This window comes from Filicampus tigris, chromosome 8 (assembly GCF_054856515.1).
Source record: "Filicampus tigris isolate MCC_2025a chromosome 8, RoL_Ftig_1.0, whole genome shotgun sequence".
In the NCBI taxonomy this organism is placed as follows: Eukaryota; Metazoa; Chordata; class Actinopteri; order Syngnathiformes; family Syngnathidae; genus Filicampus; species Filicampus tigris.
In genome coordinates, this window is record NC_141224.1 from 13,767,861 (window position 1) to 13,794,062 (window position 26,202).

Here is a 26,202-nt window from a genome sequence, read left to right on the forward strand (position 1 = left end):
AGCAAGGTTCATGAGTTCAAACACATTTGGGATGAACTAGAACAGATATTGTGAGACTTTAGAGGGAATCATGGAGAAAGTCTTCCCAAAATAGAATCTGTCATGGCAGGAAAAGGAGGGGCCATTTCACTTCCTAGCACTGTATATGTCTAAAGGTCAGCTGTCCCAATAGTTTTGTCCACTTATTGGTAGACCAACAGGCTTATTTAGGCAAGGCAGAAGGTTCTAGAACTTTCTGTGGGGGGTCACCTGACACCCTGTAGGGCTCCCCCTGCATACGGCTCTATATACACTGGGTGAGCACATGCACTCGCCCTCTTAGTCTGCCTGCCAGGACGCGGAAAGGAGCGCTGGAGAGGAAGTCAGGGGTCGCTAGCACAAAATAATCTGTTAAAGTTGAACTGCTGACACAACAAGGTAACACAATTTCTAGCTGTGCTGCATCCAGCCTGGCTTCAAAGTTTGTCTCGCTTCATTGCTGCATTGAAAAGCTTAACTGCCACGTGTGAGAGCTTTGTTTTTTAAATTTTTTTTTTTTATATAAAAAGTAATCATCATGCTTGCATGGATTATTGACTGCAGCCTGAAACGGAATCAATAACAGGCAGTTTAGGTCTGGATGGTCAAGCCCACTAGGTTTATACATAGGTAATTTGAATTATTCAGCTATTAACTGGATGTTATGTCTGAAAAGCTTAAAATAAATTTAAGAAAAAATACACACATACATACGGTATACATATATACATACAGTAGAAACGAAATAATGATGATGTTATCTTGTTTTTTTGTGATGATGCACTTGGAAACTTGTGGATGGAGAAGCAACCAAGCTGTGTCAGCAATTTCTTTTCGGTGTTACACAACAGGATAACAAGTGAAAATTCAACATAACACCCTCGAACAAATTCTGGGAGCAAACTTTGCACTTCAATTGCAAATAGCGGAAAAGACAATGTCCAGCAAAAATATGGTTGTCAGCTTCATTAAGTGTCTAATTGGGACAGTCTGCCCTGTCTCTGCTGCTACGAGCATGGCCCAAAAAGTGAGCAAATATCTTGGCATGTACAGAATGTAATATTTTCACATATGTGCACTGCAAATGTGTGTATTTTATAGCCTTTGATTTGAATAGCGTCCTTGTAAATGATTTTTTCCAACAATGATCCCTTTTTTTTTTTTTTGCACTCACCATTAATTTCCATGTAGTTAAGATTGCACTTATTATAGTAACAGAAAGGTATTTGGAGCCAGCTGTTGGAAAACACACTCGCGCACACACACCCCCACACACACACAAACGCACACACCCACCCACCCCACACACACACACTCACTGCTCTGGGATCAGTGCTCCTGTCACATGATAGTGTTATGTTCAAGAGGAAGGAGTGGCAAGCCTAAGTGCAAAAGGAAAAGGCAATGTGACTGACTATCAGTCATTTGGTTTTAAATTCATCCCTAAATCTGGCCTCGTGTCAGATCAAAGTGAGCCTAATTATATTTGTAAAAGCAAAATTCATACATACGTGTGGCATTTTATTGTTGCAGTTGTATATTGCAATTTGTATTTCTACACTTAACTTTATTCATTTTAGGTTTGCCTAACCCGTTTTCCTATTGCCAGTATTTAGAAAATGCGTTCTGTACTTCTGTATGTGCATAAACACATAACTGTGTTAATTATGAGAGAAATATATTCATACAATTATTCAATATATAATATAAAATTCATTTTAGAAATCAATGAAGCAGTAGTTTATGAGTCAGCACTGCACATACAGTGTGCACCAAGTAATAATAATAATAATAATAATAATGGATACTTTGCTTTATTCAGGATGTCTAAAGGACCAGCAGTAGGCATTGATCTTGGCACCACATATTCCTGTGTGGGCATCTTCCAGCATGGCAAAGTGGAGATCATTGCCAATGACCAAGGAAACAGAACCACACCCAGCTATGTGGCCTTTACGGACACTGAGAGACTGATTGGAGATGCGGCCAAGAACCAAGTGGCCATGAACCCATCTAATACGGTGTTTGGTAAATACAACACAGTAGTACTGATTTATCGTTCTCCTTAGTCATTCGAGTAGAATTGAATGATGTCTTGTCTTGATCGTTCTACAGATGCTAAGCGTTTGATCGGCCGTAAGTTTGATGATTCCGTGGTCCAGGCAGACATGAAGCACTGGCCCTTCAAGGTTGTGAATGACTCAACTAAACCCAAGATGGAGGTTGAGTACAAGGGTGAGATCAAGACTTTCTACCCCGAGGAGATTTCCTCAATGGTCCTCACCAAGATGAAGGAGATCTCTGAAGCCTATCTTGGCAAGGTAAGAAAACGTTTGGCTAAAGAGAGCTTCATATAATACCAATGAATGTTTTTCAAAACAAATCTTTCCATCTTCTAGTCTGTGACCAATGCAGTCATCACCGTTCCTGCCTACTTCAACGACTCCCAGCGTCAAGCCACCAAAGACGCTGGCGCCATTTCAGGCCTTAATGTACTGCGCATTATCAATGAACCCACTGCAGCAGCCATTGCCTATGGATTGGACAAAAAGGTAAACATAATCCATTTCTACAATGCTTAGCCTATTCAGGGTCATTGGTGAGTTTTTGCCTAATCAAGCTGACTAGGCGTTATGCAGGGCACACCTTGAAATGATTGCCGTTCAAATAAAGGCCACATGTCACAGATCACCAAACAGTGAAAGGGCTGATAGAGGTAGACATTTCCTACCAGTCTGGAGCCTTCAATTAATCTGATGTTACGTACTCATTTGCCTCTTGAGAAAGACAAGGAAAAATCCAGACAGATCAGACGATCCAGTGCAGGCAATTCTGATTGTCAAATTTGTATTTCAGGTTGGAAGTGAGCGCAACGTTCTTATCTTTGACCTTGGAGGAGGCACTTTTGATGTGTCCATTCTGACCATTGAGGATGGTATCTTTGAGGTCAAGTCCACTGCGGGTGACACTCACTTGGGTGGTGAAGACTTTGACAACAGAATGGTTAATCACTTCATTGGCGAGTTCAAGCGCAAGTTCAAAAAGGAAATCAACACCAACAAACGAGCTGTGCGTCGCCTGCGCACCGCCTGCGAGCGTGCCAAGCGTACCCTCTCCAGCAGCACCCAGGCCAGCATTGAGATCGACTCACTCTACGAAGGAACCGATTTCTACACTTCCATCACCAGAGCCCGTTTTGAGGAACTCAATGCGGACCTGTTCCGTGGAACCCTGGAGCCCGTGGAGAAGGCCCTCAGGGACGCAAAGATGGATAAATCCCAGATCCAAGATATTGTCCTTGTGGGTGGCTCCACTCGTATCCCCAAGATCCAAAAGCTTCTGCAGGACTTTTTCAATGGCCGTGAACTCAATAAGAGCATCAACCCTGATGAGGCGGTGGCCTACGGAGCAGGTAAATACATCTATTGCGAATATACTTGAATTTTACAAAAATTTGTTGAATGTGGAAACTCTCTCCAGCTGTGCAGGCTGCCATCTTGGCTGGTGATAAGTCTGAGAACGTACAGGACCTGCTCCTGCTGGATGTCACACCCCTGTCCCTGGGAATTGAGACCGCTGGAGGAGTAATGACTGTGCTTATCAAAAGGAACACCACCATTCCCACAAAGCAAACCCAGACCTTTACCACTTACTCTGACAACCAGCCTGGTGTGCTCATTCAGGTAGCGCCATCTCCATGTTCCAAATGCATTACTCTTGTGGCGTATCATAATTTAACAGCATGCATTTTTTTCAGGTTTTTGAAGGTGAGCGAGCCATGACCAAGGATAATAATATCCTGGGCAAGTTCGAGCTTACTGGTATTCCACCTGCTCCAAGGGGGGTCCCCCAGATTGAGGTGACTTTTGACATTGATGCCAATGGTATTCTCAATGTGTCTGCTGTTGACAAAAGCACCGGAAAAGAGAACAAGATCACCATCACCAATGACAAAGGTGCACTCCTTAGTCTGAGACCAAAACGAACACCACATGAGAGTATAAGAATCTAGAGGTTTCTTTTTCCCATAGGGCGACTGAGTAAGGAGGACATCGAGCGGATGGTGCAGGAGGCCGAGCAATTCAAGAGCGAAGACGAGGCCCAGAGAGAAAAAGTCACAGCTAAGAACTCCCTTGAGTCATTGGCCTTCAACTTGAAGAACACCGTGGAGGACGAGAAGCTTCAGGATAAGATCAGCCCAGAAGACAAAAAGGCCATCATAGACAAGTGCAACGAGGTCATTTCCTGGCTGGACAGGAACCAGGTAAAGATGAATCAGGAGTGACTGAAGTCCAAGGATACTACTGGGCATTGCCATAATATAGTCTCATAATGCATTACAAACAAGCGACTTAATGTTTCCTCTCATTATTTTTTTACTTCTGCTATTTAGACGGCAGAAAAAGATGAGTACGAGCACCAGCAGAAGGAACTAGAGAAAGTCTGCAACCCCATAATGTCCAAGCTTTACCAAGGGGGCATGCCAGGAGGAATGCCTGGTGGAATGCCAGGGGGGATGCCTGGTGGTTTCCCTGGTGGAGCTGAAGGTGGCTCCGCTGGCCCAACTATTGAGGAGGTTGACTAAACACCCAGCGCTCGTAGTGCTGAAATTTCATATCCTGGCATTAAGGCGTCACTGTCTTAAGGCGTTTCTCAGGATGCTCATCAAATAAAAACAAAAACTGTCAAATGAAAATAAAAGTATCTCCAAACTGTGTGATTTTTTCTTCTTAGCCAAAAAAAAAAGCATAACATTGGAATGCTTCCTACTGAAGAGCAATAAATACATATTTATACAACTAAAGTTCAAAGTCTAGTAGTTCAATTAAGTATCAAGCAAATCCAAGTAAAAATAGTGTCTAAATTTTGATTAATCCACTGAAGACAACAAAAGTCAACTATTTCCTATACTAAAATACAGTGTGTCAATAAAGATTGAGATGGCAATGTCTCTGTTTTTCTTTTTTTAAACTGTTTTGTTGAAAAGCTTCACAGTCACAGAAAATATAAGACAGAGGTGTGGAAAAACAAATCAAAACAGCCACACCATTTGGATTTACCTGCACGAGCAAATTCACATCAGGGTCTTTCCGTGCCAAATCACCCAGTGGGTTTAACCAAGCATTTTATTATTTTGATGAAACTTGGTGTACTTCTTGATAGTGATGGCACACCACTAAATCTCAAATTTTAGGTCAATTAGAGCAGGGGTTTGGAAGCTACGGTCTTTTTTTTCTTCTTTTTTTTTTTTTTTACAAAAAGGGGCGTGGCCGCCTTCCTTTACCCTTATATCTCAAGGACCAATGGGTATTCACAAAAGGTACTGTTGGAAAGGGAATTCAAGAAGGCTTCCAAATCTTCAATCATCAATTCATTTTGAAGATATTAAATGATAGATCATGAGGGTATGGACACTTTCACTCCTGCTACGAAACAAAACATTTTACTTATTTGAAACATTATAGATTACATATTATGAAAAATTTTAAGATCACGTGATCCACAAGGTCAAATTATAGGCCATATATAATATCAAGCTACTAAAACATGCACCAATCTTTTCATTTGGAATCCTAGTTGAATTCCCTTTCCAACTTGTTTTGTGAAGGTTGACCCAGTAGTTTCTGAGAAATAAGGGTTCAAATTAAGGCGGCCACGAGCCTTTTTGCCAAAAATGTCAAATTCGGCGGGCGGTAGCTCCCAAACCCGACTCTGAATGACCTAAAATTTGAGATTTAGTGTTTTGACATCACTATCAACAAGTACACAAAGTTTCATTAAAATAAACATCAGCTTGGTAAAACCCACTGGGTGATTTGGCATGTAACGAATCATCAATACATGGGCGGTAATACAATTGTATACATATATGTACAGTAAGGCATATGTATTGCATATGCTTAAACGAATGACAAAATGATTTTTTTCAGACTAGTGTATTCCGGTGTCTCCAAAATCTAATTTGGAATTATTTTGGGAGGGTTATTTTGTACTATGTACTTTTTAGCATCCATACATTTATTTTACAATTCTAATTTCAATACACATATTACCTTGAAAGATTAATACAGTACATCATTATGTAAACATGCAATGCCATCTAATGAGATCTAACATAAAACTAATGTATCAAATACGTATTAACAATATTGATACAACTATCGTATAGGATCTTGATAGATTGTGCAAGTATAGTTCACGTATTATTGCCACCTTTGAGTGCAAAATGTTTTATTCAGTTATTTATTTATTTATTTTTACGTGGACCCTGTGATTGGCTGCCTACCAGTCTAGGATGCAGTATGACAGTGTCCCTTTTGCCCAAAGTCAACTGGGATAAGCTCAACTTCCATCTGAACCGGAATAGGAAAAGCGGTACAGAAAATGGATGGAGAGATGGATGGATTTCTATGCTGTTTACGTGGAATACCAATCAAAAGTCCATGAATTTGTTGACAGTTTTGAATCCATTCCAATTGCTTATCTGCAGCTGTTCTGTTCCCAGACCTATCGCACCTGAACACATGGAGCCCATGGTCAGTGTAGGACAGGCTCTTATAAAAGCAAGTGTCCCACATGTCAGAAGCTCACGGACGTGATTCACAGGCCGGACAAAGCCATGTTGTTGTTCATCACTTGTTTTGCACTTGTTGCCTCTGCACTGGGTGAGTCACATGCACTTATTCACTGAATTACAGGACACTTTGCCGAGGTTGTGAAACTAAAAGTTTGTGCCCAATTATAAAACCACAAACCTTTAGTGGTTTCTTTGAGAGATTTTGTAACATTATGGTATATTATGTTAATATTGTAATCGGGTCCCAGGATGTGGAAGGCCTTCAATCGCTCCCCAAGTCAGCGGCTACAACAAGATTGTAAACGGAGAGAATGCTGTGCCTGGGTCCTGGCCGTGGCAGGTCTCACTTCAGGTATGCTCACGAACTGTCCCTACGCACCATGCCGTTATACACTCAACTATTGTCACAAAGATGAGAAAGTTAAATTTATAGAATTTCTCTATCCTAGGATGGCAGGGGATTCCACTTCTGCGGAGGCTCTCTGATTAACCAGAACTGGGTCGTTACCGCCGCTCACTGCCGTGTGTCGTAAGTACCTCCCCATTGGCTGTTTCATACAACTGGCTGATGCTAAGATGGCATGTGTTGATTGTTTTTATTTTCATTTGTAACTATAGTTACTTCCACATTGTTGAAAGTGTTTTGTATTATTATCTTCATTGTAAATTAGCACTGGTGTTTTTATATCAGTGGTGTTGGGCAGAAATCCGGGTTCTCCAAATATGGTCTGATTAATATTTACACAAATCGATACTAATGGTCTGTGCTCACTTTGTTATTTTTACGCAATCTTAATCAATTTAAAGTAGTGAAAAAAATATTGGCCCTGATTCTTGAACGCTCAAAATGTGAGAAGTGTTGTAAAACTTCACCTAGTTCTTCATTGTGAGGAAGCCATGCAGCAAAATTGTGACCATAACGAGTGAAAATAGTAAGGTAGATACATTTAGGCAGGCTTGTTTTGTTCAAATGCATTGCTATAAAGGTCCGCTGATAGTGTAGTGGTACACACGCCTGAGTTGTGTGCGGGCAGCGTGGGATCGATTCCCGCTCAGTGACAGTGTCTATGTGTGCCCTGCGACTGGCTGGCGACCAGTTCGGGGTGTAGTCTGCCTTCGCCCATTGACGGCTGGGATAGGCTCCAGCAACTCCCCGCGACCCTGTATAGGATAAGCGGTTTGGAAGATGCCATGCCATGCCATGCCATGCCATGCATTGCTATAATTCTAGCTGTAATTTTCAGGACCCACGAGAGCCATCGAGGTAGATTAATATCCACCAAATAAACAGGCTTTGTCGGCTCTTTGTTATATTTATTGCATCACGCATGGCTCTTAAAATCTTTGAGAATGAGTTTGGGAAGATGGCGTGTTTGCTCTTGGGCGACTTTTATTACTTTTACTATTCCATTATTTTAGATTTTGACTAATCTCCATTTAATTTTACTCTTAGCTGCTTATATAGTGCCAGTTTGTTTCGCCCACATTTTCATCAAAAAACTATTTGGATTCTAATCCTCTATGATTGTTTAACTTGTGTAGTTCCCGAAGCCACCGCGTGATCCTGGGCGAGCACGATCGTCAAACCAACAGCGAGCAAATTCAGGTCAAGACCATCTCTAGGGTAAGTGGTGCCAACATTTAAATACTAACACTAACATTAGTACAAATACACCCTTGGGCTACAAAGAAGCTGACTATGATGTTTCCGTACAGGCCATCTCGCATCCCTACTACAACTCCCAGAACTTCAACAATGACATCACCCTTCTGAAGCTGTCCTCTCCAGTTCAGATAACCAGGACCGTGGCTCCTGTGTGCTTGGCCAGCTCCAGCACCAGCATCCCCACCGGAACCAAATGTGTCACCACTGGATGGGGAAGAACCGGCCATACCTGTTAGTCACAGAGACACATGTAAAATATTGTAGGCACTATGGAAGAAGAGAAGATTGAAAGGATGTCTCTATGCTTTGTGCTACACAGCAAGCCCTCGTTACCTGCAGCAGACGTCCTTGCCCATGCTCAGCCCGACTCAGTGCAAGCAGTACTGGGGTTACAACAGAATCACTGATGCTATGATCTGTGCTGGTGCTTCCGGAGTCTCGTCCTGCCAGGTAAAATCACAATCTCCCAATTCTCCTTCAACACAAAAGTTAAACAATGACAGCTGGGGTGGCACTCAGCTGAGTACAGACTTCTGACAAGGCTGAACAAACTTCATTTGGATCATTACTGATGCATTACTCAGTGTGCAATTATGGAAACTGTGAAGACAACACAAATTGAGAAACCTATTTCCTGTTTTACTGGGCATCAGAAGTACAGCATCACTATTGAAAACGGGTAGTTAAATTGTAAATTCTACAAAGTTATCCTGTGATTGGTTGGCGAATGGAACTAGGTGTGTCCCTCCTTTCGGCCAAAGCCAAGCGCCAGCTCACCCATTACCGTAGTAAAGACAAGTGTTATAGAAAATGGACAGATGGACAACAGATGGACAACTGAATCAACATTAAAGTTTAAAACCTCATGTTTTATATTGACTCGTTGCAAATTTAACGGAATGCCATATTTGTGTGTTTCTTAGGGTGATTCCGGTGGCCCCCTGGTGTGCCAGAGCGGTGGAGCTTGGAACCTTGTGGGTATTGTGTCCTGGGGTACCTCCAACTGCAACGTGCGCACCCCTGCCGTGTACGCCCGTGTGTCCTATCTACGCAGCTGGATTGACAGGACCATTGCCTCCAATTAAAATGTGAACCATTCCTGAAAACTGACACCACTATGTGCCTGTTCATTTGTCATCTTAGTGGTCATCCATGATCATCACATTTTGATAGGACTAGAATACTACCAACTACTTTCTGTCCATCTAATCTGTGCATAAAATATAAAGATTCAAGTTTCACATGGGTATTGCAATCCTGTCTGTTTAATTATTTAGGAGGAGGAGGGATGCACAAAGCTCATGAATGCAGTATATTTTTACTTACATGTTTTTAATCAATTGCACCTGACATTTGGAGGAATCAAAATGAAACACCCTGAAATTTTGCTGCATGTTAACACAGCATGCTATTATTCTAAGTTCAGTTCTGAACTCAAATGTTTATATGCAGAGACCCAAACAATTATCCAGCTGTCGAACATGTTTCTAAAATACTGATAGAAGTATTTTGTTTTGTTTGAATTCAGGAGGAGAATCAACTTTCATGCATATGGTGTTTGAATAACTAGTGTATTGGAGATGCGAGATGAGCATCCACGAAGCTTGTGCAAAATTGAAAGGATATTAATCACAAAAGGGCTAATACTACATGCTGTGTTAGTTTAAAATAATCAGTCTACTGGACAGAATTGCTAGTAATTTTATTGATTTACACTTAGTGAACAATTGTACTTTGCATATCAAATACTTCGACTCAAGAAATTGTTATGCTGCATAGGAATACAGTATCTGGTCTGTTTGAGGTTTATGGTTCTGGGTCTTTTATGACGGTACTGTGTGAATGAAGATTATAGTCAAAGTCCCAATACACTCCAAAAATTGTGTTCCCCCAGTGTTTTTCAAATAGCCTACAGTCACAAATACTGTTGAATACCTAAGTTCAGTTTCACGTTTGGGTTTTGCCTGTGAATACTACATGCATAGTCTACTAGGTTAGAGGTGTAACCGACATGAAAACCAGACAGCTGTCAACAAGCGGAGAACAAGCAATTAATTGTGAAACTTAGAAAAGATGGAGAATCACCGGTCATAGCCAATTTGACAATTTGGAATGTCCTGGACAAGAACGAAACCACTGGAGAACTAAGTAACATCGAACAGTTAGCTCAAGCAGCAGTTTATGAGAGAAACACTTTCGGAGCTGTAAATAATCTCCGACAGGAACATCTAAAAGGGGTTGCTGTGGGAGAATCACAAAATGGAAATGTGAAAGTATGGTGATGCCAATGGGACACAGACTTGATGCAATAATTGCAAGGAAATGATACACAAATAAATACCAACTACAAACTAAGTCTTAGTGATTTCCGTCTATTTAAGTGCATGTGTTGTAATTATTTTGCTCCACTAAAAAAAGGTGTTTCATCACAAGTAACGCTTCTAATCTTCTAAATTGTACTGCATGTCATTTGCAACTTGGAAATATGAGAAAATTTCTCGTCTCGCACATCTTTTTATGTCAGGCCCAAATGTTCTCAGTCTAAAGCAAAATCCACGGTTGAATTGGCCTTGCTGTTCCAATACTTTTGGAGGGGAGTAAATGCCAACTTGCAGAGTTGTCAATTAATGATCATAGAAGTCCTTCATCTCCTTCAGGATTTTGATGCTCTCGGTGTATCGCAACTGGTTCTTGTTCGAACATTCCTTCCATCTGGGGGGAAAAAAAAAAGAAAAAAAAAGGTGGCATTCATAATGTTTTACACGTTTAATGCATGTTGCATTAGGAAGTATATGTGAACAACAAGTTCACAAGTTTCGGTATCGGTTTAGGACATGTGTAATAGTGGACATGGACATTTTTCTCAACTGCAGAGATTACAAGGTGTTTATTTGAATTCTGCATCAAGAATTCAGAACTCATAATTAAGTTTGTTGTAATATACTACGTTATAGTGCAAAGAAAAAAGGTCTTTTTTTGTTACATGTGTATACCACATTTTGATTGTGTAGATCAATTTACTACTTTTAAATTATGCATACTAGTGAAGAAAAACAAAACCTTTTTGATAAAGTTTAAATTAATACAAAATTAAAAACCAATGTTTATTTTGGTTTTCTTTAGCACAGAGCATTTTCCCAATTTACTCTTCTGATTTCACTACCTTCCATTAAAAAAAAAAGTCTTGGTGCCCAAGAAGAGTGAAATACGTATCCAAGTAATTATTTTTGTATTTGTAGATAATTTCACTGTATTAGTGCAACTCTGCATATTGTATAGTTTTGGTTCAATTTTTAAACGCACTAAAGAATTACAGCAAAAAATTTTAAGGCCAGTATCGCCATCAATTTCTCCCTTTTTTGTAAACATGTCAGGAATGATGGCTTAAGTTGCAAATTTTAATACAAGTTGAATGTACTATCGTCTTGTCTTCATGATTAGTTTGTACATAAAGAATTTAAGCTGTAAGCGAATGAGGCTTATTATAAGAGCAGCAGCTTGCTGCTGCGATTTGCATATTATCCGATTAGTTGACTAATCGCGACTACTGTTAGTGATTAGTCGACTAGCAAAATAATCGTTTGTGGCAGCCCTAGTTGTGACCTTCCAGGGTGCATTATCAAACACACAGACACTTCTTCAAAATGTACAGTATTTTATATACATTCACAATTTGTTTAAAGTGTGTGAGATTGATAAAACTCTCAAAAACATGTTTTGATATGGTCTCATATCAGGGATTTACACCTATAGGGGGTGGATCTGGAAAATATCCCACGCTATTAACAGGGGTTCAATGCATAGGCAATTATAAAAAAAAATTAAGAGGGGCAACTAATTTGTGGGCGGCACGGTGGTCGACTGGTTAGCACATCCGCCTCACAGTTCAGAGGTCGTGGGTTCGATCCCGGCTCCGGCCTCCCTGTGTGGAGTTTGCATGTTCTCCCCGTGCCTGCGTGGGTTTTCTCCGGGTTCTCCGGTTTCCTCACACATTCCAAAAACATGCTTGGTAGGTTGGTTGGACACTCTAAATTGCCCCTAAGTGTGATTGTGAGCGTGTGTGATTGTTTGTCTCTGTGTGCCCTGCGATTGGCTGGCAACAAATTCAGGGTGTCCCCCGCCTTCTGCCCGAAGACAGCTGGGATTGGCTCCAGCACGCCCCGCGACCCTTGTGAGGATAAGCGGTACAGATAATGGATGGATGGATGGAACTAATTTGTGCAAATTTGTTATGTTTTCTTGGTCCCCAACCACCGTGATTGTAGACAGATTTTCGCAAGTTAATTTAATACCAGGTCAACATTTTTTTCACAGCATCATTCCTCAGAATGTATATATTTCATATTAACTGATTTGAATAACAAATAATATCAGCCACATACTTTTGTCTGATCTTTTTCCATCGCTCCATGTGGTCACACATGTAGGAACCTGATCCAGGCACAGAATCTGTTAACTGGAAAGGGAGGAAGCATTAAATTAACATGTGTAGATATAACGGCTGCACAATACTGGAAACCAATGACATTGTGATTTTATTCAAACTTGCACTATACATTGGGATATTTAAACAATACAGGAAAACATGAAACCTGTTACAGTAAACTTCAACTGTGTGAGTGAAAAACAGCTTGAAGCACACCCTTACTTGGAGAATTGCTCGCTCTGTCAAACTTCAAAGTAAAGCCTGGTTCACACGGCAGGATTTTAAAATTGTCAGCCGACTTGCAATCTCTGAGAGACCACACACTAGAAGAAAATCACGCGTATTACAGTTTTGAGCATGTGTGGTGTGCAGCCACACGTCAAAATCAACACATCACACACGAACCAATTCATTCACGGATATTCTCACGTCAGATGGAAAATCTCGCAAAACCCCTCGAAACAAACATGGCGGATGAAAAGGCAGCAGGGGTCTCAGATTGTTTCTTGACGGTGCCGCTAGTTTGTGAATTATTTTTAGTGGAAAAAAGTAACACAAAAAGAAAAGATGATGGGCTCTGGTACGCCATGACTGTTTTCATTATGGATTCCCACTGCGCTGCTTCGCCACCCCGTCACCTCGTTTTCTGATTGGGTGTACGTCACTGTCAACCGGCTGCGTGCTGGTTTGTCCTCGGGGCACAGCACACACGATGTAAAGTCAGGCCCAAAAAAATCCAACATGTTGAATATCCCCGATTTGAAGTCGGACATCCTTCCGAGCAGCTGAGTGAGATCAGGCTGAGCACACCACACACAGCAGGATTATCTGATAAGACTATTTTTGGAGGCATTACGAGAGTCGGCCCCGACCTAAGGTCGCCAGGAGGCGAGAATCGGGGCTAAAATCGTTCCAATTATCCTGCCGTGTGAACCAGGCTTTACTTTGTAAAAAATATATACATATATACTGAAAACATGATGTACCAAGGTACATCGCAGGACCTGCAATATTGCTATTACGCAGACGTACTTTGCAAAGTTGATACTCAAATGCTGCATCTTGCAGCTCTTGTCAATTTTTTCTTTGACTGGATGGATGGATATTACATTGCAATACACCGATGTGTGCAACAGATTAACAAGATTATGTAGACAACCTTGGTGACTGTGGGCTTCTCAGTTGGTGGGATCCTGAGGTTGACAGGTTCACCAGAGGGGCTGATGGGAGACGCCGTTGGAGGAGGTAGTCTATATACAATTTGCTCTTTGCCATTGATCATGTCTGTGACCTGCAAATGAAAGTTCAATTGAGCTCTTTTCATTATTTTATCTTCATTCTGGTTTCGAAGTCAAGTTGTTTAATCAGTGGCCCTTACCTCTTCCTCTAGCATGATTTGTGGAGATCTTGGGGATCCTTCACTGGGCTCTCGGACGGACGGATTATTTCTCATCCATGCACGACAAATAGGATACAGTGGGGTGCTGGCATTGAACTGAGCTAGATCCACACTTCGGTCAAACAACTTAATAATGTAAGCATCTGGAAAACAGAATCATAAACAACAACAACTGCAATACATTCCAACTACAGAACAATGAAGATAAATAAACTTTTTGGAGATTTCTTTTTTCAGGGGGTAAAAAAAGAAAGTTTACTTTGTCTGTGAGTATTGCTTTCTGTTATGCTTTCATCCAACTCTTTGCGCTTTTTGCGACGATGCTGTGGGAATCTTGCAGATGGTCTGGAAATTAAATTAAGAATATAAGTAATTACTTTGCATGCAGTGTTTTTTTTTTGTTAAAAGAATATCTAGATATTTACCGTTTTCCAGCAGACAATGGGGACAAATCCCTATAAAACAGAGAGAATTATAAGGTGACATCTACGTTTTGGTAAATCTAATGAAATGATACAATAACATTCACTCTCACCACATTATCCAGCATAATGTACAATGAATTGAATACATCTTGTACTTACTTGTTCATTGAGTCAACTGACATTTTTCCAGCCTCACTCTCGTTTTGATCCCTGCTCAAAGTGCAGTTGGATTAATTATGATAGGCAGATTTGAATCAGTCAATTCATTAAGGTATTAAATGCTAACCTTTCGTTTTCACTCTTCTCCACCAGTCCCTTTAAAATAGAATCCAGTCTGCTGCGTGCTGCGGCCCCATCCACATCTTAAGAGACAACATATTATTTATTTGTTGTAAAAACTGTAATATCCTTGTATGTGGCCAGGGGTGGTGCACTTCAGTCGCTTGTTACCATAACAGAACACACTTTCGATCAAGAATTGCTATCAGATACAACTCTCGCCGAGGCACATGCACACACACACAAAATCCCTGACTTGGGCCAACTTGCAAGCTTAAAATGTCCCTTTCCTTTTTTTTTTTTTTTTTTTTTTAAATCTAAAATGTTCTTTTGCTTTTCATCTTTACTTTTGTCACAACAGCCAATACTTATGAGTTGCACATACAGTATTACATAATAAAACAGTATAGGAAATGACTCCGTACCTTCCTACGGTAAAGGACAGTTTGGGGTAAAAAAGTTTAACATGAAAAAAAATACAACGGCTTACCTGGCCTTTCGACTTTGATCTTGACGTGATGCATTGTATCCTTATGGTAGTACTGCCCTTAAAATTGAGTAAACTAGACAAATAGTCCTCTTTTAAAACGAGGACAGTTTGCTTAAGTTTTCAAACACCTAGCAAGTCTTAACATTAGCTTGAATCGGCAACCGTGGTTCGCTACTTAACAACATCACCGCGGAAACAACTACGACGAAAACCCCTCGCTGATTCAGTAAATTACGTTCAGATCTGAATTAAATTACTATTCGCAATTATAGTGTGAACACAAACGTCCATAACAGACGATAAGGCTTAGCATTATAGCCTTAGCTTCCGAAAAGACTTTCCTCTTCCGCGCGCTGTTCTTTCCCTATTTGCCGATTGGTGTTTTGGAATCAATAAAGCTCACGGTGATTGGTCAATTGTTATGTCTATCATTACAAGCCCCGCATCTATTGGTTGATCGACTCGACGTAAACAAAGGACCGGTAGTTTTCTTTTGCTTGCCAGTTGTCAAAAAGATAACAGCAGTCCTATTGAAGTCTAAATTTAGGCCGAATTGATACAATTATTTTCAAAAGACTACGTGTAGCAGATTAGTATGTTGGTCTGCCAAAGTTCGTGGTCGGGAAACGTTTGAATCCATGGAACTTGTGTTTTGTGTACATGTTGAGTGCGTAACCAGACTGAAGTTACTCTAAAACTATTGTAATTTGGGATCAACACGCGTGATCTCTTTAAATAACCTTAGTCCACTTTTAAACGTCCTTTGCTGTGCACATTTTTTTCCCTCGACGTTTTGTTTATTTGGACAGCATCAGCTTTCATGAAATCCAGGTAAGCTCAGGACCACATGTTTTAAATCCGAAACTTGTTGTACATGTTCTGACCTGGGGAGTAGTAGGGTTGGTTCCTTGACAGTAATCATCAAGCAAAATAGCATCGCTCCAACGAGTACAATAGTAGGCATTTTGCATTTTTTCGCAGTGGAACTCGAACCATCAATTTGGGCTTTGGAAATGGCGGTTTACAGTTTGAATCTCACTACGGACAAATAATTGTGAGTTGAGTTTCCTCTTACATGATTATAATAAATATATATATTATTTTTTCAATTCTAGAAATTCTGTGACAATAATGCAGAATGCATCCAAGCCAGCAGCTTTTCCAATGGGGAAGCCATCCTTCAGCCAGCCTTGCACTAAGAACAAAAGCAACAAACAGGTGTAACTGACATAATATTTTACTAATTATATGGGCATAATTAATGTTAAATCCCGCGCTTATTTACATTTTAAAACCATATTTTGCTCTTTGTAGAGTTTGATTCCTGTACGTTCACACCAGCAAGAACATCCAAAAGTACACACGTATGACAAAAATGAGAACCATTGGCCTGACAAATACGGACCATCTTCCTTCGCCCATTCTGGACGTTCCATTGACCATGTTTCTTCTCCTACCTTATCCGACATGGAAAGACCTTCAGTTCCAAAATCTACTGCTTCTTCTCATCTAGTTCACCGGGACTCAGTACTAACAAAGTATGAATCAGATTTAAAAGCTAAACGAAATCATTTTTGATTTAGTGTGTAAAATTAAAGGCTCTCATGGGTACATTGCTCTCATAGGTACATTGATCGTTTTCGCTATGGAGAACCGCTGAGTCGAGAGGAGCGCCAGCTGATGTCAGCTGAATTTGAAGAGGAGAAGGTGCCTTTGTGGTGGATGTCTTCCTCATCTATACCTCCTAGTTCCACACCCAGTAAAACTTCACACAAAGGTACATTTCAGCATTTTAGAGCAAATGATCATGTTCCTTAAGTGTCAAAATATCTCCTTTTTTGTCTTTATATGCCGGATCGGAAAGATGACCAAAGCCAAGCAATCTCCAGTCCAGCAGGACGCCCATTTGATGACTTTAATTCTTCACCACACCGAGGAGACTATAACATGAATGCATATGTATGTTCACTGGGAATTGACAACAATATAGCCTTTTCTTGCCATACAATCTATGTCATAGATGGAGGTTTTATGGATTATATGATGATTTTAGTGGTTCTTTTTGTAAGTCACCAGAAACAAATACAGCCGTGTTAATGGAGTTTAAAGTTCAGCACTACACCTACCTGTAGGGTATTTGTAGGAATCTTTGTTAATGTTTATCGTGTTTGAGATGCCTCTTAGTAGATTAGAATAGCATTGAAACGTTATTTCAGTACTACAATTCATTTTAATAAGTGAAACCCATATTATACAGGTTTTTTAAAAACATAAGAAAATACTTTTTCAAAGGTCAATTCCTACCTAATTTCTGTGTTTACAATGGTGAATTTTTTGTGTTGTTAGCTGCAAGCTATAGCCATCCATTATTTTAACAACCGCAGGAAATATTGCACTCTGCGTGTAGTGACTCTATACAGTTTATGATATGAGTTTCACCTTTTGAATTGAACTACTGAAATAAATTGTTTCCATAGTATTGTAAATCATATGCTGTAACTGCACAGCATTTTTTCTTTTCCAACTGCAATTATAAACATCGTGATAAATATTGCATTTGACGTCTTTCCTTTTTACCTTAGATTCCGTCAGACACATCTCAGAGTGAGTTTGAGGACACAGAGATACTTCACCTTCAAGAAAGGGCCAGTAGACTTCTGCAGAGAGGGTTTGCAGAGCAGCTAGCTCCTTAAAGTTATGTTGCATCAATTAATTCCTTCACTTGGATGAACCTTTTGTCTTCTTACAGTGACAGTATTCTCAGCAATGGATCAATTCCTGTCAGTTCAGAGGGCTTGGGATGCTCAGATCGCTCTTCTCCAGTCAATATCAATGAGACAGCGCAAAGACATGAGATTAACTTTTCAATAAAATCTACAGGTAGTAAGACACAAATTGAATCAGTCGTTTTGTCACATTCTATTTATTTGGCGTGTTCTTCCAGTGTAAACTCTTTGCTATATTTATTATGACCTTTGCAGCAATGGCCGGGTTGGACTCTGCTTCAGCTGTGCCCCACCAAAGATACACTGTCACTTCATTACGGGCACCTCCTTCACGCCCGGAAGATGACATCCTTTCTCAGTGGCGTTTGAGAAGAAAGATGGAGCAGGCCAGTGAACGATGTCAGTTCCAGCAAAACTCCAGACTTTGTACTCCCAGTCCCGATCCGGGCCCCATTCTCCACTTTTCCCCTGTCAATGGACACTCTTACAAGGTAGGATTCATAGTTGCAACATTCTTCATATACCGTACACCAGGGGTGTCCACATTTTTTGCAAAGAGAGTCAGATTTGGTGAGGTGAAAATGTGTGCGGGCTAACCATCCAGCTTCTAGTTGCTTTAATTTTTCACGGCGTTCCTTACCAGTCACCTTGTCGTAGTTTGATAGCGAATTCCTTGAAAACATCTACAGTCTCTTAGTGAACTCAGCAGACACAGTTGTTTTGTATTTCAGTGAAAAAATATGACAATTTCCACTTGTCCTGGAAGCAACGGCCCTCCAACTTTCTTTTTCTTTGCTTCAGTCATTACTTTAGAAATGGGCTGGAAATGGCCACACAGGTCATGCAGCAAGGTGTTCACTCTGACATCTAACATGACTTGACGAGTGGTGTGTTCGGGGAGGCAGAGCGCACTCTAAGCATATTTCCGAAAGCATCCGAGAGGGCAGCAACAGGTCTGCTGCCATCTGATGGTGAAACATCAAACTTTTTGGGTTTTTTTACATGTGTATTATATACTGTGGTCGACACAACTGACGGGCCACTCTAATAATTTTATGCCAGAGGCTGCGGGGCGGTGGAAATTTGAACACGGCCGCCTTTGGCCCCCGGGCCGGACTTTGGACGCGCCTGCCATACACCAACTGTGCCGTTCGTTCAGTATTCTGTATAATCATATGCTAAGTACTCCAAGAGTATCATAGAGTCATAATTCTGGACACTCACTTGCCTGTTTGAATGGGAAGGTTGTGTTCGTTGATACAGCTCTTATAACTGGATTTACAGGATCTGTTGTGTATTTAGATAGATTGTAAAAGTCACTTTGCTTTTGCTTGTATCATCCATAGCAACAGTCAAGTATTCAGTACCCTGAACCCTCCCGAGGAGCGTTTCCTGATCTCCCAGAAGCCCATGGACATCACCCCTCAATGTCCGTCCCCCTTGCTAGTGCTGTCTCTGATGCAATAGGCTGCCAACCACAGTCTCTTGCGCATGTTCCTGCGCACTTGCATTTTCTTTGTGATATTCTTCCCTGTCCCACACAATCACATCGTACAAGCACGTTCCACGGAAATCCACACAAACCAGAAGAGACCTTAGGTAAACAAACCAAAGTCTCTGGAAACTTAAGTTACATGGATGAACTTCCTCACAGACACATTCCATCACCGCCTCCTGCTGCTTCCAGACATACACATGTAGGTTGCCCTTTTAGACCTACAGATAGAGGTTATACTTCTGTGCCTGGAGAAAGTAGCAGTCCATCAAGACCAAGATGTCCTTCCAGATTAACAGAAGTCAAAGTCGGCGATCCTTCGGAACCTAAGCAAGAGGGCAGTCCTTCTAGACGCATTGAAAAAGGGAGTCAGTCTCGACATGTGGAAGAAGGTCATTGTGAGAACCCCAGAATGACGAATGAAATGGCTAAAACAGAAAAAGACCAAGCAAAGCAAGTGAGTGAAAGTGAGAAGACGGAGAGGATTATCAGAAAGCAAAAGAAATCAACAAGGTATAATACAAAGACATGGTGTCGTGATTCGCTTTTACACTTAAATTGAATGCTTAAAGAGGATGTCAACCCCAACATTTTCTTGACAAGAATATGTTCTATGCTGGCTCACTAGTGGAAACTTATTCCGATTAATATTGCATTTGTGGAATATGATTTAAGCAACAAAGTCCACCTGTTTTTTTCAATCTCAGGGGGCGGTTATTTTGCCACATGCCGTCGGCTGAAAATGACATCACAGTCTCTCAGGGCTCAGATAACAACCGATCATGGCCCAGCTTCAGAAAACAGCTGAGCCATGATCGGTTGTTAACTGAGCAACTGTGATGTCATTTTCAGTAGTCAGAAGTGACAAAATGGTCGCCCCTGAGATGGCTAAAAACGGGTGGATTTTGATAACTCCAATTTTCCACAAACACAATATTAATCAGAATGCCATATTTCAACTATTTCGGCCTGCATAGAACATATTCTTGAAAAAAACAACAACATTTGGATTGACTTCCACTTTAATGTGATGTGAAATGCCTGCAGGTGTACTGGATATAGTGAGCATGCTGATGTGACTAGTGCCACAAGCTCCGTACATCAGAAGCTTCCAAAAAAGAGCAAGGCACGGGCAGATCCACAGCAGCAGGAGAGTCGCAAAGATACAGGCAATCATGCGTCGCCATCTCCAGTCCGTCGTGCCTTAGGACAGGTCAGCAGGTTCTGAAAATATCTGGCAGTGAATGAGATAATAATATTCCACTGTCAGGTCATACAGACAGTTTTGATATACGCCAATGTTTTATTTTTTCATCTTAACACCCCAACATTGATTGATATCATGATTGGCATTTGACACATTTTCAGCAAGACAATTAACATTCAATGAATTGAAATATTATTTCATTTTCATTTTCGATGTTACATAGAAAAATAAAATGCCTACATCTTAGTGGTTTTTGTTGAGAAATTTGAAAATGTCAACATGAACAATTAATCCAGTAAATAAACACATAGTAAACAGTTGAAGGGTTGCAGACACACTGACATGCTAACTACGCTAGCCTGGCTAAATTCACTCTACAGTATTAACTTGACATTAGTGTGGAAGGTTTCAAAAGTCTGAATATTCTGGACTCAATTTTGTATGCCAATGTCATGTTGAGTGAGTGGTTTACAGATGTAGTCCATGTTCCACAAACTAGTTCAGACTGAATGTAAACACATTGACGGGGCGGCACGGTGGTCGACTGGTTAGCACGTCCGCCTCACAGTTCAGAGGTGGTGGGTTCGATCCCGGTTCCGGCCTCCCTGTTTGGAGTTTGCATGTTCTCCCCGTGCCTGCGTGGGTTTCCTCCGGGTACTCCGGTTTCCTCCCACATTCCAAAAACATGCATGGTAAGTTGATTGGACTGTCTAAATTGCCCCTAGGTGTGATTGTGAGTGCGGATGTTTGTCTCTGTGTGCCCTGCGATTGGCTGGCAACCAATTCAGGGTGTCCCCCGCCTGCTGCCCAAAGACAGCTGGGATAGGCTCCAGCACGCCCGCGACCCTTGTGAGGATAAGCGGTATGGATAATGAATGAATGAATAAACACATTGACAAATATAACACCGCTGACATTATAATCATCTTGATCGAGGTAACTATAGATTACAGTACCACATCAAATAATGTAAATATAAACAACCATGTCACGGGGGGGAGCCAGAACGTGGCTAATGCGTGGGGCTGAATATTTCTCTCACTGAACACAATCCTCCTGTCCCGACACATCGTATATTCAAATAAAATGACAAACTGAATAATATGAAGTTCAAATCTTCCTTAGACAACCAGAATGATACCATTATTAATATTCAATCAATTAAAAAACACAACAAAACTCAAATTCAAAAATGATTTACTAAAAATGTAAAAGTATATATTATTTTCATAAATCTCACTGGGTGGGCAGTCTGTCAACCTGGGTGGGCCTGTGCACACCCAGGCCCGGTCACGGTTCCGCCCTTTTCATCTCAGCAGGATTTGTAAGGAAATCAGTGTTCTGTATGGATTAACCAGGAGCATGTTTTAATTGGATCTGGCAGGTTGTTTCAGAGGTCCTGTTCCCACCAGAGAATTCTTCTCCAAAAGATGCAGCCGTCCCATCGCCTCCTGCACCTCAACAATCCTCACTTCCTCCCTGCAATTCACACACCTCACTGGAGGTCATGTCCCAGCTGCTGCAAGAGGCTGAAGGTAAGCCAAGGGGGTGACATAGGGCACTCAACCTTTACCCCCACTCTTAATTATGAGCGATACATTCTAACACGTGTACAGCTGTCACCACCCCCCCCCCGCATTCCTAAACATGCACTCAATTCTGTAATGTGTGGCATATAGTTGGAACAAAAATATGACTCTTTGAATTCACATAATCATGATTAATTGTTGTCAGATTCAGATGAGAAAGAATTTGAAGACGACCCTTTACTACAAGTCCTTCGCACACAAAGAAAATGCGTTAAAGAGCGAATCAGGTAAAATTGTTATACTTCAGGTAGACATGTTTCCTCATCTAAACATTTTATCGCCTGATTTTAATAAGATCTCATCTGTTCTATTCCTTCCAGTCAAGTGGACTTCATGTTGCACAATTTTCTGGATAAGCAAGAAGATACCCCAACTTGATGCAGTAACTCATGACAATTTTTAAAATTTAGTTTTGTATGTAATTTATTGACATTTATGGAAGAAATACAATACAATAAAAAAAAAAATCTGAATCACAACACTGTTGCTTAAAATGAAAATAGCTTTTAATTTGTGGACTCAATATTTACAAAGTGTGCATTCTTGAATTATGATGGAAGGTTGATGTGCAATAGCATTATTTACAAATCTCTGAGACGAGGCCATATCCGAATATACCAAATGTGGGTTTTATGAGAATGGCTGAGACCTGGACATCTCTGTTTGCAGCATGGGTGCAGATATGATAAGGACACCATCTGGGGAAACAGCTGATTCCAAAGCCATGGTGTCCACTCCCTTTGGAATTCGATAGCGACGGTTAAACTGTCGTGTTGTCATCCCAGCACTATCTTTCTAAAAGAACATAGGAAGGGAATATAATAGGTTCAGTGGCATGTTGCATTGTTCACCACTCTAAATACTGCTATTTATCATACGCAACACCAACCTTTTTTTCTTCGTGCCTTCCTTGTACCTCTACAAAATCTCCTACCACTTTGACCATGAGATCCTTGGGGTTAAAAAGTTTGACATCCACTTGAATTGTAAATCCTCTATCATCACAAATTGCCTGCCAAGACAAGATCATTAGCAAGATTAAATTAAACCAATTAAGAAATATAAATCAATGTTAATCATATAAAACAGTTTAAAAGAATCCTTTGTGAGACTATAACACAACATCTCCAATTTTCAATTCCTTGTAGAGCACAAACATTTAAATATTTCTTATTGATACACTTGTAAATTTGAGACAGAGGTTTACTCTCCTCTTGAAAGGTTTTAGACTGCATTTAGTGATCATCATTCAAGCCCACACAGAATTTAATGGATCATTTATCTTGTCCAACTATGTTAAACCCAATTAAGTAAATAAACATATTCACCTCTGCAGCCGTGGTACTATCAATCTCTGGAATTAGCAGTTGGGGTGTCCAGCTATATTGTCCGTAAGTCCCATGGAGACGAGGGAAAAGTGGCGGCAAAACCTTGTCCCATTGGATGCCACCAACTGGTAGTGTAGGTGTTAGGATAAAATCCATGTCAATATCTGAGGATACAAAAATAGAAAAACTTTAAGGCGGTTATGGCAGAACAATATCAGAGCACAAGTCGTCTGGTCGCCACAACCTACCTTTCTCTTCAGTGGAGTGTTCCTTGTGCTGAGTGACTCCGGGTTGCTGAGCAAAGCTGGGTTATATACTGGAGTTGCATAATGAGTTGGGAATTCGTAGGGACACCTTGCTTCTGTTATGTTCTGAGCATGTGTACCCTTGGGATCCTGTTCGTGCAGCAGGACAGTTTGTTTTGGGACTGAAGCAGCTGTCATAGGCTTATTAGTGAATTTATCTAGATTGTATCCAACTGTTTGTTCAGGAGGGGATCAATTGCACTGTTGTCATGAACTAACTGTTATCGTTAAGTCATCAGACCAAACGTGCACTAAATGGCGTTTTTTAAAATGGGTATTACTAAAAATAAGTTCAAAAGCTGTGGTGGTGGTTGACTGCCTGGCCAATAAGTCAGAGAGACAGTAACAGACGGCAGGGGTGCTTCAAACACATGCCACTGCAAGTGGGCTGCCAGTAAGTTTGTCCCTCAATTAAGTCAATCTACCAAGTCAAAACATTCTTCTACGATTAGCAACAATCCCACTTTATTATCTTAACTTATAACTGGTTTACGGAGTTTAAATGTACTTATGAGGCTGACATTTTGGACCAGTTATCATTGGTAACGGATGTCCCAACATGTTGATGGATGAAGAACACACACACACACTATATTTTGCAATATGACTATTTTTCTTCAAATCTGTTCATTTAAAATAACTACCAATTGTTAATTCTATGAAGACAACATCAGGTCTATTGCCCCTAATGTCTTTATTGTAGAACAATTTACAGAATGAATGACAGGTGGTTAGTCCTACTATTGTCCAGGCCCTGCAGCACAAAGAGGTTAGTAGACATTATGGTTTGTTGTTTATACCACAATGTCAGCTATATATGTGAACATCTTACATCTTCACTCCCTCTGTTCACTCCGCAATGAGCTTGCTACATAATTGCTTCTTACAACAGTGGTTAGCTTACTTTTATATTTGTATCACAGTAAACCTCAAATGTCTGTACAGTTAAAGCGGAAGTCAAACCAAACATATTTTTTTCAAGAATATGTTCTATGCACACACACTAGTTGAAACGAGGCATTCTGATAAATATTGTGTTTGTGGAATAAGAGTTAATCCACCTGTTTTTAGCCATCTCCGGGGGCAGCCATTTTGTCACGTCTGTCGACTGAAAATGACATCACCGCTACCCATAGGGCTCAGGTAATGACCAATCACGGCTGACCTGTTTTCTACAGCTGAGCCTTGATTGGTCGTTCCCTGAGCCCAGAGTAGTTGTGATGTCATGTTCAGTTGACAGAAGTGACAAAATGGCCGCCCCCTGAGATGGCCAAAAAGGGGTGGACTTTCCTGCTTAACTCATATTCCACAAACACAATATTAATCAGAATGCCACGTTTCAACTAGTGCGCCTGCTGGGAACATATTCTTGAAAAAAAAAATGTTTGGGTCGATTTAAGTATGATGGTGATATTTTGATTCTGGAAGTGATTCATTCAATTCTTGATCCATGAAGGGACGTTTCTAAAACATCAACATAGACTTGCGTCACAGAAATGAACACATGACATGATCCATAATAGGACCTAACTCATTCCCTTTAAATATCAAGCATGTCTCTCTCCTTAAAAGTACAGAATGTTCTGGTACATAGTTGTCACATTGGAGTGATACAGTATCCTGTAATGTGGAACCTGTCACCTAAGTCTAAATATGGCACTGACTATGTTATGACTCATAAAGGATAAATAATAGGGAAGTGAGGGCACATTTTAAGGGGATTAAGGTATTGGGTTTCACAACAGGCGCCAATAATTGTTCAGACTTTAGGCGACCTCTACTGCACCTCAGATTATGTGTGTCCACAACATAGCTCACAGATGAGTCAAAGAACAGCCTGTGTTCATATGATGTTATTGTACTGCACTGCTTTATGCTGAAATCTGTGTCGCTGTTTCAATCAATAATGTAAAACACATTGAATTAGTCATTGTTTTTTTATTTGCCATACAAACAAGGGTAAATCAGTGGTCATCCACAAACATTAAAGATAAAGGTTTAACATGGTTTCATCATTTAGGGCTAGCACAGTGATTCTTAACCTTGTTGGTGGTACTGAACCCCGCAAGTTTCCAGAACCATTCGTAATAATAACATTTTATACTGAAATCGCCAAACTCTCTCCTGCTGGATGCGCTGTCTGACATCACGACGGCTTACCAAGGCGCGGCACCATTATGGCAAACGTCCACCTTGAGCGACATGTGTTCCATCGTTGTGCCCATGCATCACATGCACACAATAAAATGAAGGGGTTTGTTGACGGCGCACT

General features: G+C 40.7%; 5 protein-coding genes across 6 annotated transcripts; 3 read left to right on the forward strand and 2 right to left on the reverse strand.

Annotated features, from left to right (window-relative positions):
• Positions 1–250: 250 nt before the first annotated feature.
• On the forward strand, positions 251–4,965 carry hsc70 (heat shock cognate 70). Its single transcript, XM_086039312.1, has 9 exons — positions 251–417; positions 1,841–2,046; positions 2,134–2,339; positions 2,418–2,570; positions 2,875–3,430; positions 3,499–3,701; positions 3,776–3,974; positions 4,050–4,282; positions 4,412–4,965. Exons 2-9 carry the CDS (start codon positions 1,842–1,844, stop codon positions 4,601–4,603), a joined length of 1,947 nt encoding a protein of 648 aa, XP_085895438.1. The 5' UTR covers positions 251–417; position 1,841; the 3' UTR covers positions 4,604–4,965.
• Positions 4,966–6,595: 1,630 nt separating this feature from the next.
• LOC147143824 (chymotrypsin-like protease CTRL-1) lies at positions 6,596–9,371 on the forward strand. Its single transcript, XM_086039332.1, has 7 exons — positions 6,596–6,683; positions 6,844–6,947; positions 7,045–7,124; positions 8,138–8,219; positions 8,312–8,492; positions 8,581–8,711; positions 9,185–9,371. The coding sequence occupies exons 1-7, from the start codon at positions 6,638–6,640 to the stop codon at positions 9,344–9,346; spliced, it is 786 nt and encodes a 261-aa protein (XP_085895458.1). The 5' UTR covers positions 6,596–6,637; the 3' UTR covers positions 9,347–9,371.
• A 575-nt stretch (positions 9,372–9,946) lies between these two features.
• On the reverse strand, positions 9,947–15,664 carry lin37 (lin-37 DREAM MuvB core complex component). Its single transcript, XM_086039335.1, has 9 exons — positions 15,281–15,664; positions 14,798–14,873; positions 14,671–14,721; positions 14,512–14,541; positions 14,346–14,431; positions 14,066–14,229; positions 13,847–13,978; positions 12,644–12,717; positions 9,947–10,973 (listed from the first exon to the last, which is right to left on the reverse strand). The coding sequence occupies exons 1-9, from the start codon at positions 15,312–15,314 to the stop codon at positions 10,886–10,888; spliced, it is 735 nt and encodes a 244-aa protein (XP_085895461.1). The 5' UTR covers positions 15,315–15,664; the 3' UTR covers positions 9,947–10,885.
• Positions 15,663–22,776, forward strand: proser3 (proline and serine rich 3). 2 transcript variants are annotated; one of them, XM_086039310.1, is made up of 13 exons: positions 15,665–16,111; positions 16,396–16,498; positions 16,595–16,818; positions 16,906–17,057; positions 17,145–17,239; positions 17,863–17,948; positions 18,030–18,160; positions 18,262–18,497; positions 19,353–20,014; positions 20,549–20,714; positions 22,093–22,243; positions 22,443–22,524; positions 22,618–22,776. In XM_086039310.1, the coding sequence occupies exons 1-13, from the start codon at positions 16,101–16,103 to the stop codon at positions 22,673–22,675; spliced, it is 2,157 nt and encodes a 718-aa protein (XP_085895436.1). In that variant the 5' UTR covers positions 15,665–16,100; the 3' UTR covers positions 22,676–22,776. The 2 variants fall into 2 exon arrangements, with proteins under 2 accessions (XP_085895437.1, XP_085895436.1); XM_086039311.1 differs by lacking the exon at positions 16,396–16,498 and having other exon boundaries at positions 15,663–16,111; positions 16,756–16,818.
• hspb6 (heat shock protein family B (small) member 6) lies at positions 22,703–25,020 on the reverse strand. The gene is made up of 5 exons (XM_086039338.1): positions 24,992–25,020; positions 23,874–24,020; positions 23,626–23,789; positions 23,187–23,309; positions 22,703–23,092 (listed from the first exon to the last, which is right to left on the reverse strand). Exons 3-5 carry the CDS (start codon positions 23,779–23,781, stop codon positions 22,928–22,930), a joined length of 444 nt encoding a protein of 147 aa, XP_085895464.1. The 5' UTR covers positions 23,782–23,789; positions 23,874–24,020; positions 24,992–25,020; the 3' UTR covers positions 22,703–22,927.
• Positions 25,021–26,202: the final 1,182 nt, after the last annotated feature.

Excerpts from the sequence above, each read along its gene's own strand:
- hsc70 (XM_086039312.1), top strand. The coding sequence starts at position 1,842 with ATGTCTAAAGGACCAGCAGTAGGCATTGATCTTGGCACCACATATTCC. Across the intron at positions 3,431-3,498 it reads GGCGGTGGCCTACGGAGCAG|CTGTGCAGGCTGCCATCTTG; the intron begins GTAAATACATCT and ends AACTCTCTCCAG. Across the intron at positions 3,702-3,775 it reads AGCCTGGTGTGCTCATTCAG|GTTTTTGAAGGTGAGCGAGC; the intron begins GTAGCGCCATCT and ends CATTTTTTTCAG.
- lin37 (XM_086039335.1), bottom strand. The coding sequence starts at position 15,314 with ATGCATCACGTCAAGATCAAAGTCGAAAGGCCAG. Across the intron at positions 14,230-14,345 it reads AAGCAATACTCACAGACAAA|ATGCTTACATTATTAAGTTG; the intron begins GTAAACTTTCTT and ends TCTGTTTTCCAG. Across the intron at positions 13,979-14,065 it reads AAATCATGCTAGAGGAAGAG|GTCACAGACATGATCAATGG; the intron begins GTAAGGGCCACT and ends TTTCATTTGCAG.
- LOC147143824 (XM_086039332.1), top strand. The coding sequence starts at position 6,638 with ATGTTGTTGTTCATCACTTGTTTTGCACTTGTTGCCTCTGCACTGG. Across the intron at positions 6,684-6,843 it reads ACTTGTTGCCTCTGCACTGG|GATGTGGAAGGCCTTCAATC; the intron begins GTGAGTCACATG and ends ATCGGGTCCCAG. Across the intron at positions 6,948-7,044 it reads CGTGGCAGGTCTCACTTCAG|GATGGCAGGGGATTCCACTT; the intron begins GTATGCTCACGA and ends TCTCTATCCTAG.
- hspb6 (XM_086039338.1), bottom strand. The coding sequence starts at position 23,781 with ATGGATTTTATCCTAACACCTACACTACCAGTTGGTGGCATCCAATGG. Across the intron at positions 23,310-23,625 it reads ATAGTACCACGGCTGCAGAG|GCAATTTGTGATGATAGAGG; the intron begins GTGAATATGTTT and ends TTGTCTTGGCAG. Across the intron at positions 23,093-23,186 it reads GAAGGCACGAAGAAAAAAAG|AAAGATAGTGCTGGGATGAC; the intron begins GTTGGTGTTGCG and ends ATGTTCTTTTAG.
- proser3 (XM_086039310.1), top strand. Across the intron at positions 17,949-18,029 it reads AGTAGACTTCTGCAGAGAGG|TGACAGTATTCTCAGCAATG; the intron begins GTTTGCAGAGCA and ends GTCTTCTTACAG. Across the intron at positions 22,244-22,442 it reads GCTGCTGCAAGAGGCTGAAG|ATTCAGATGAGAAAGAATTT; the intron begins GTAAGCCAAGGG and ends AATTGTTGTCAG.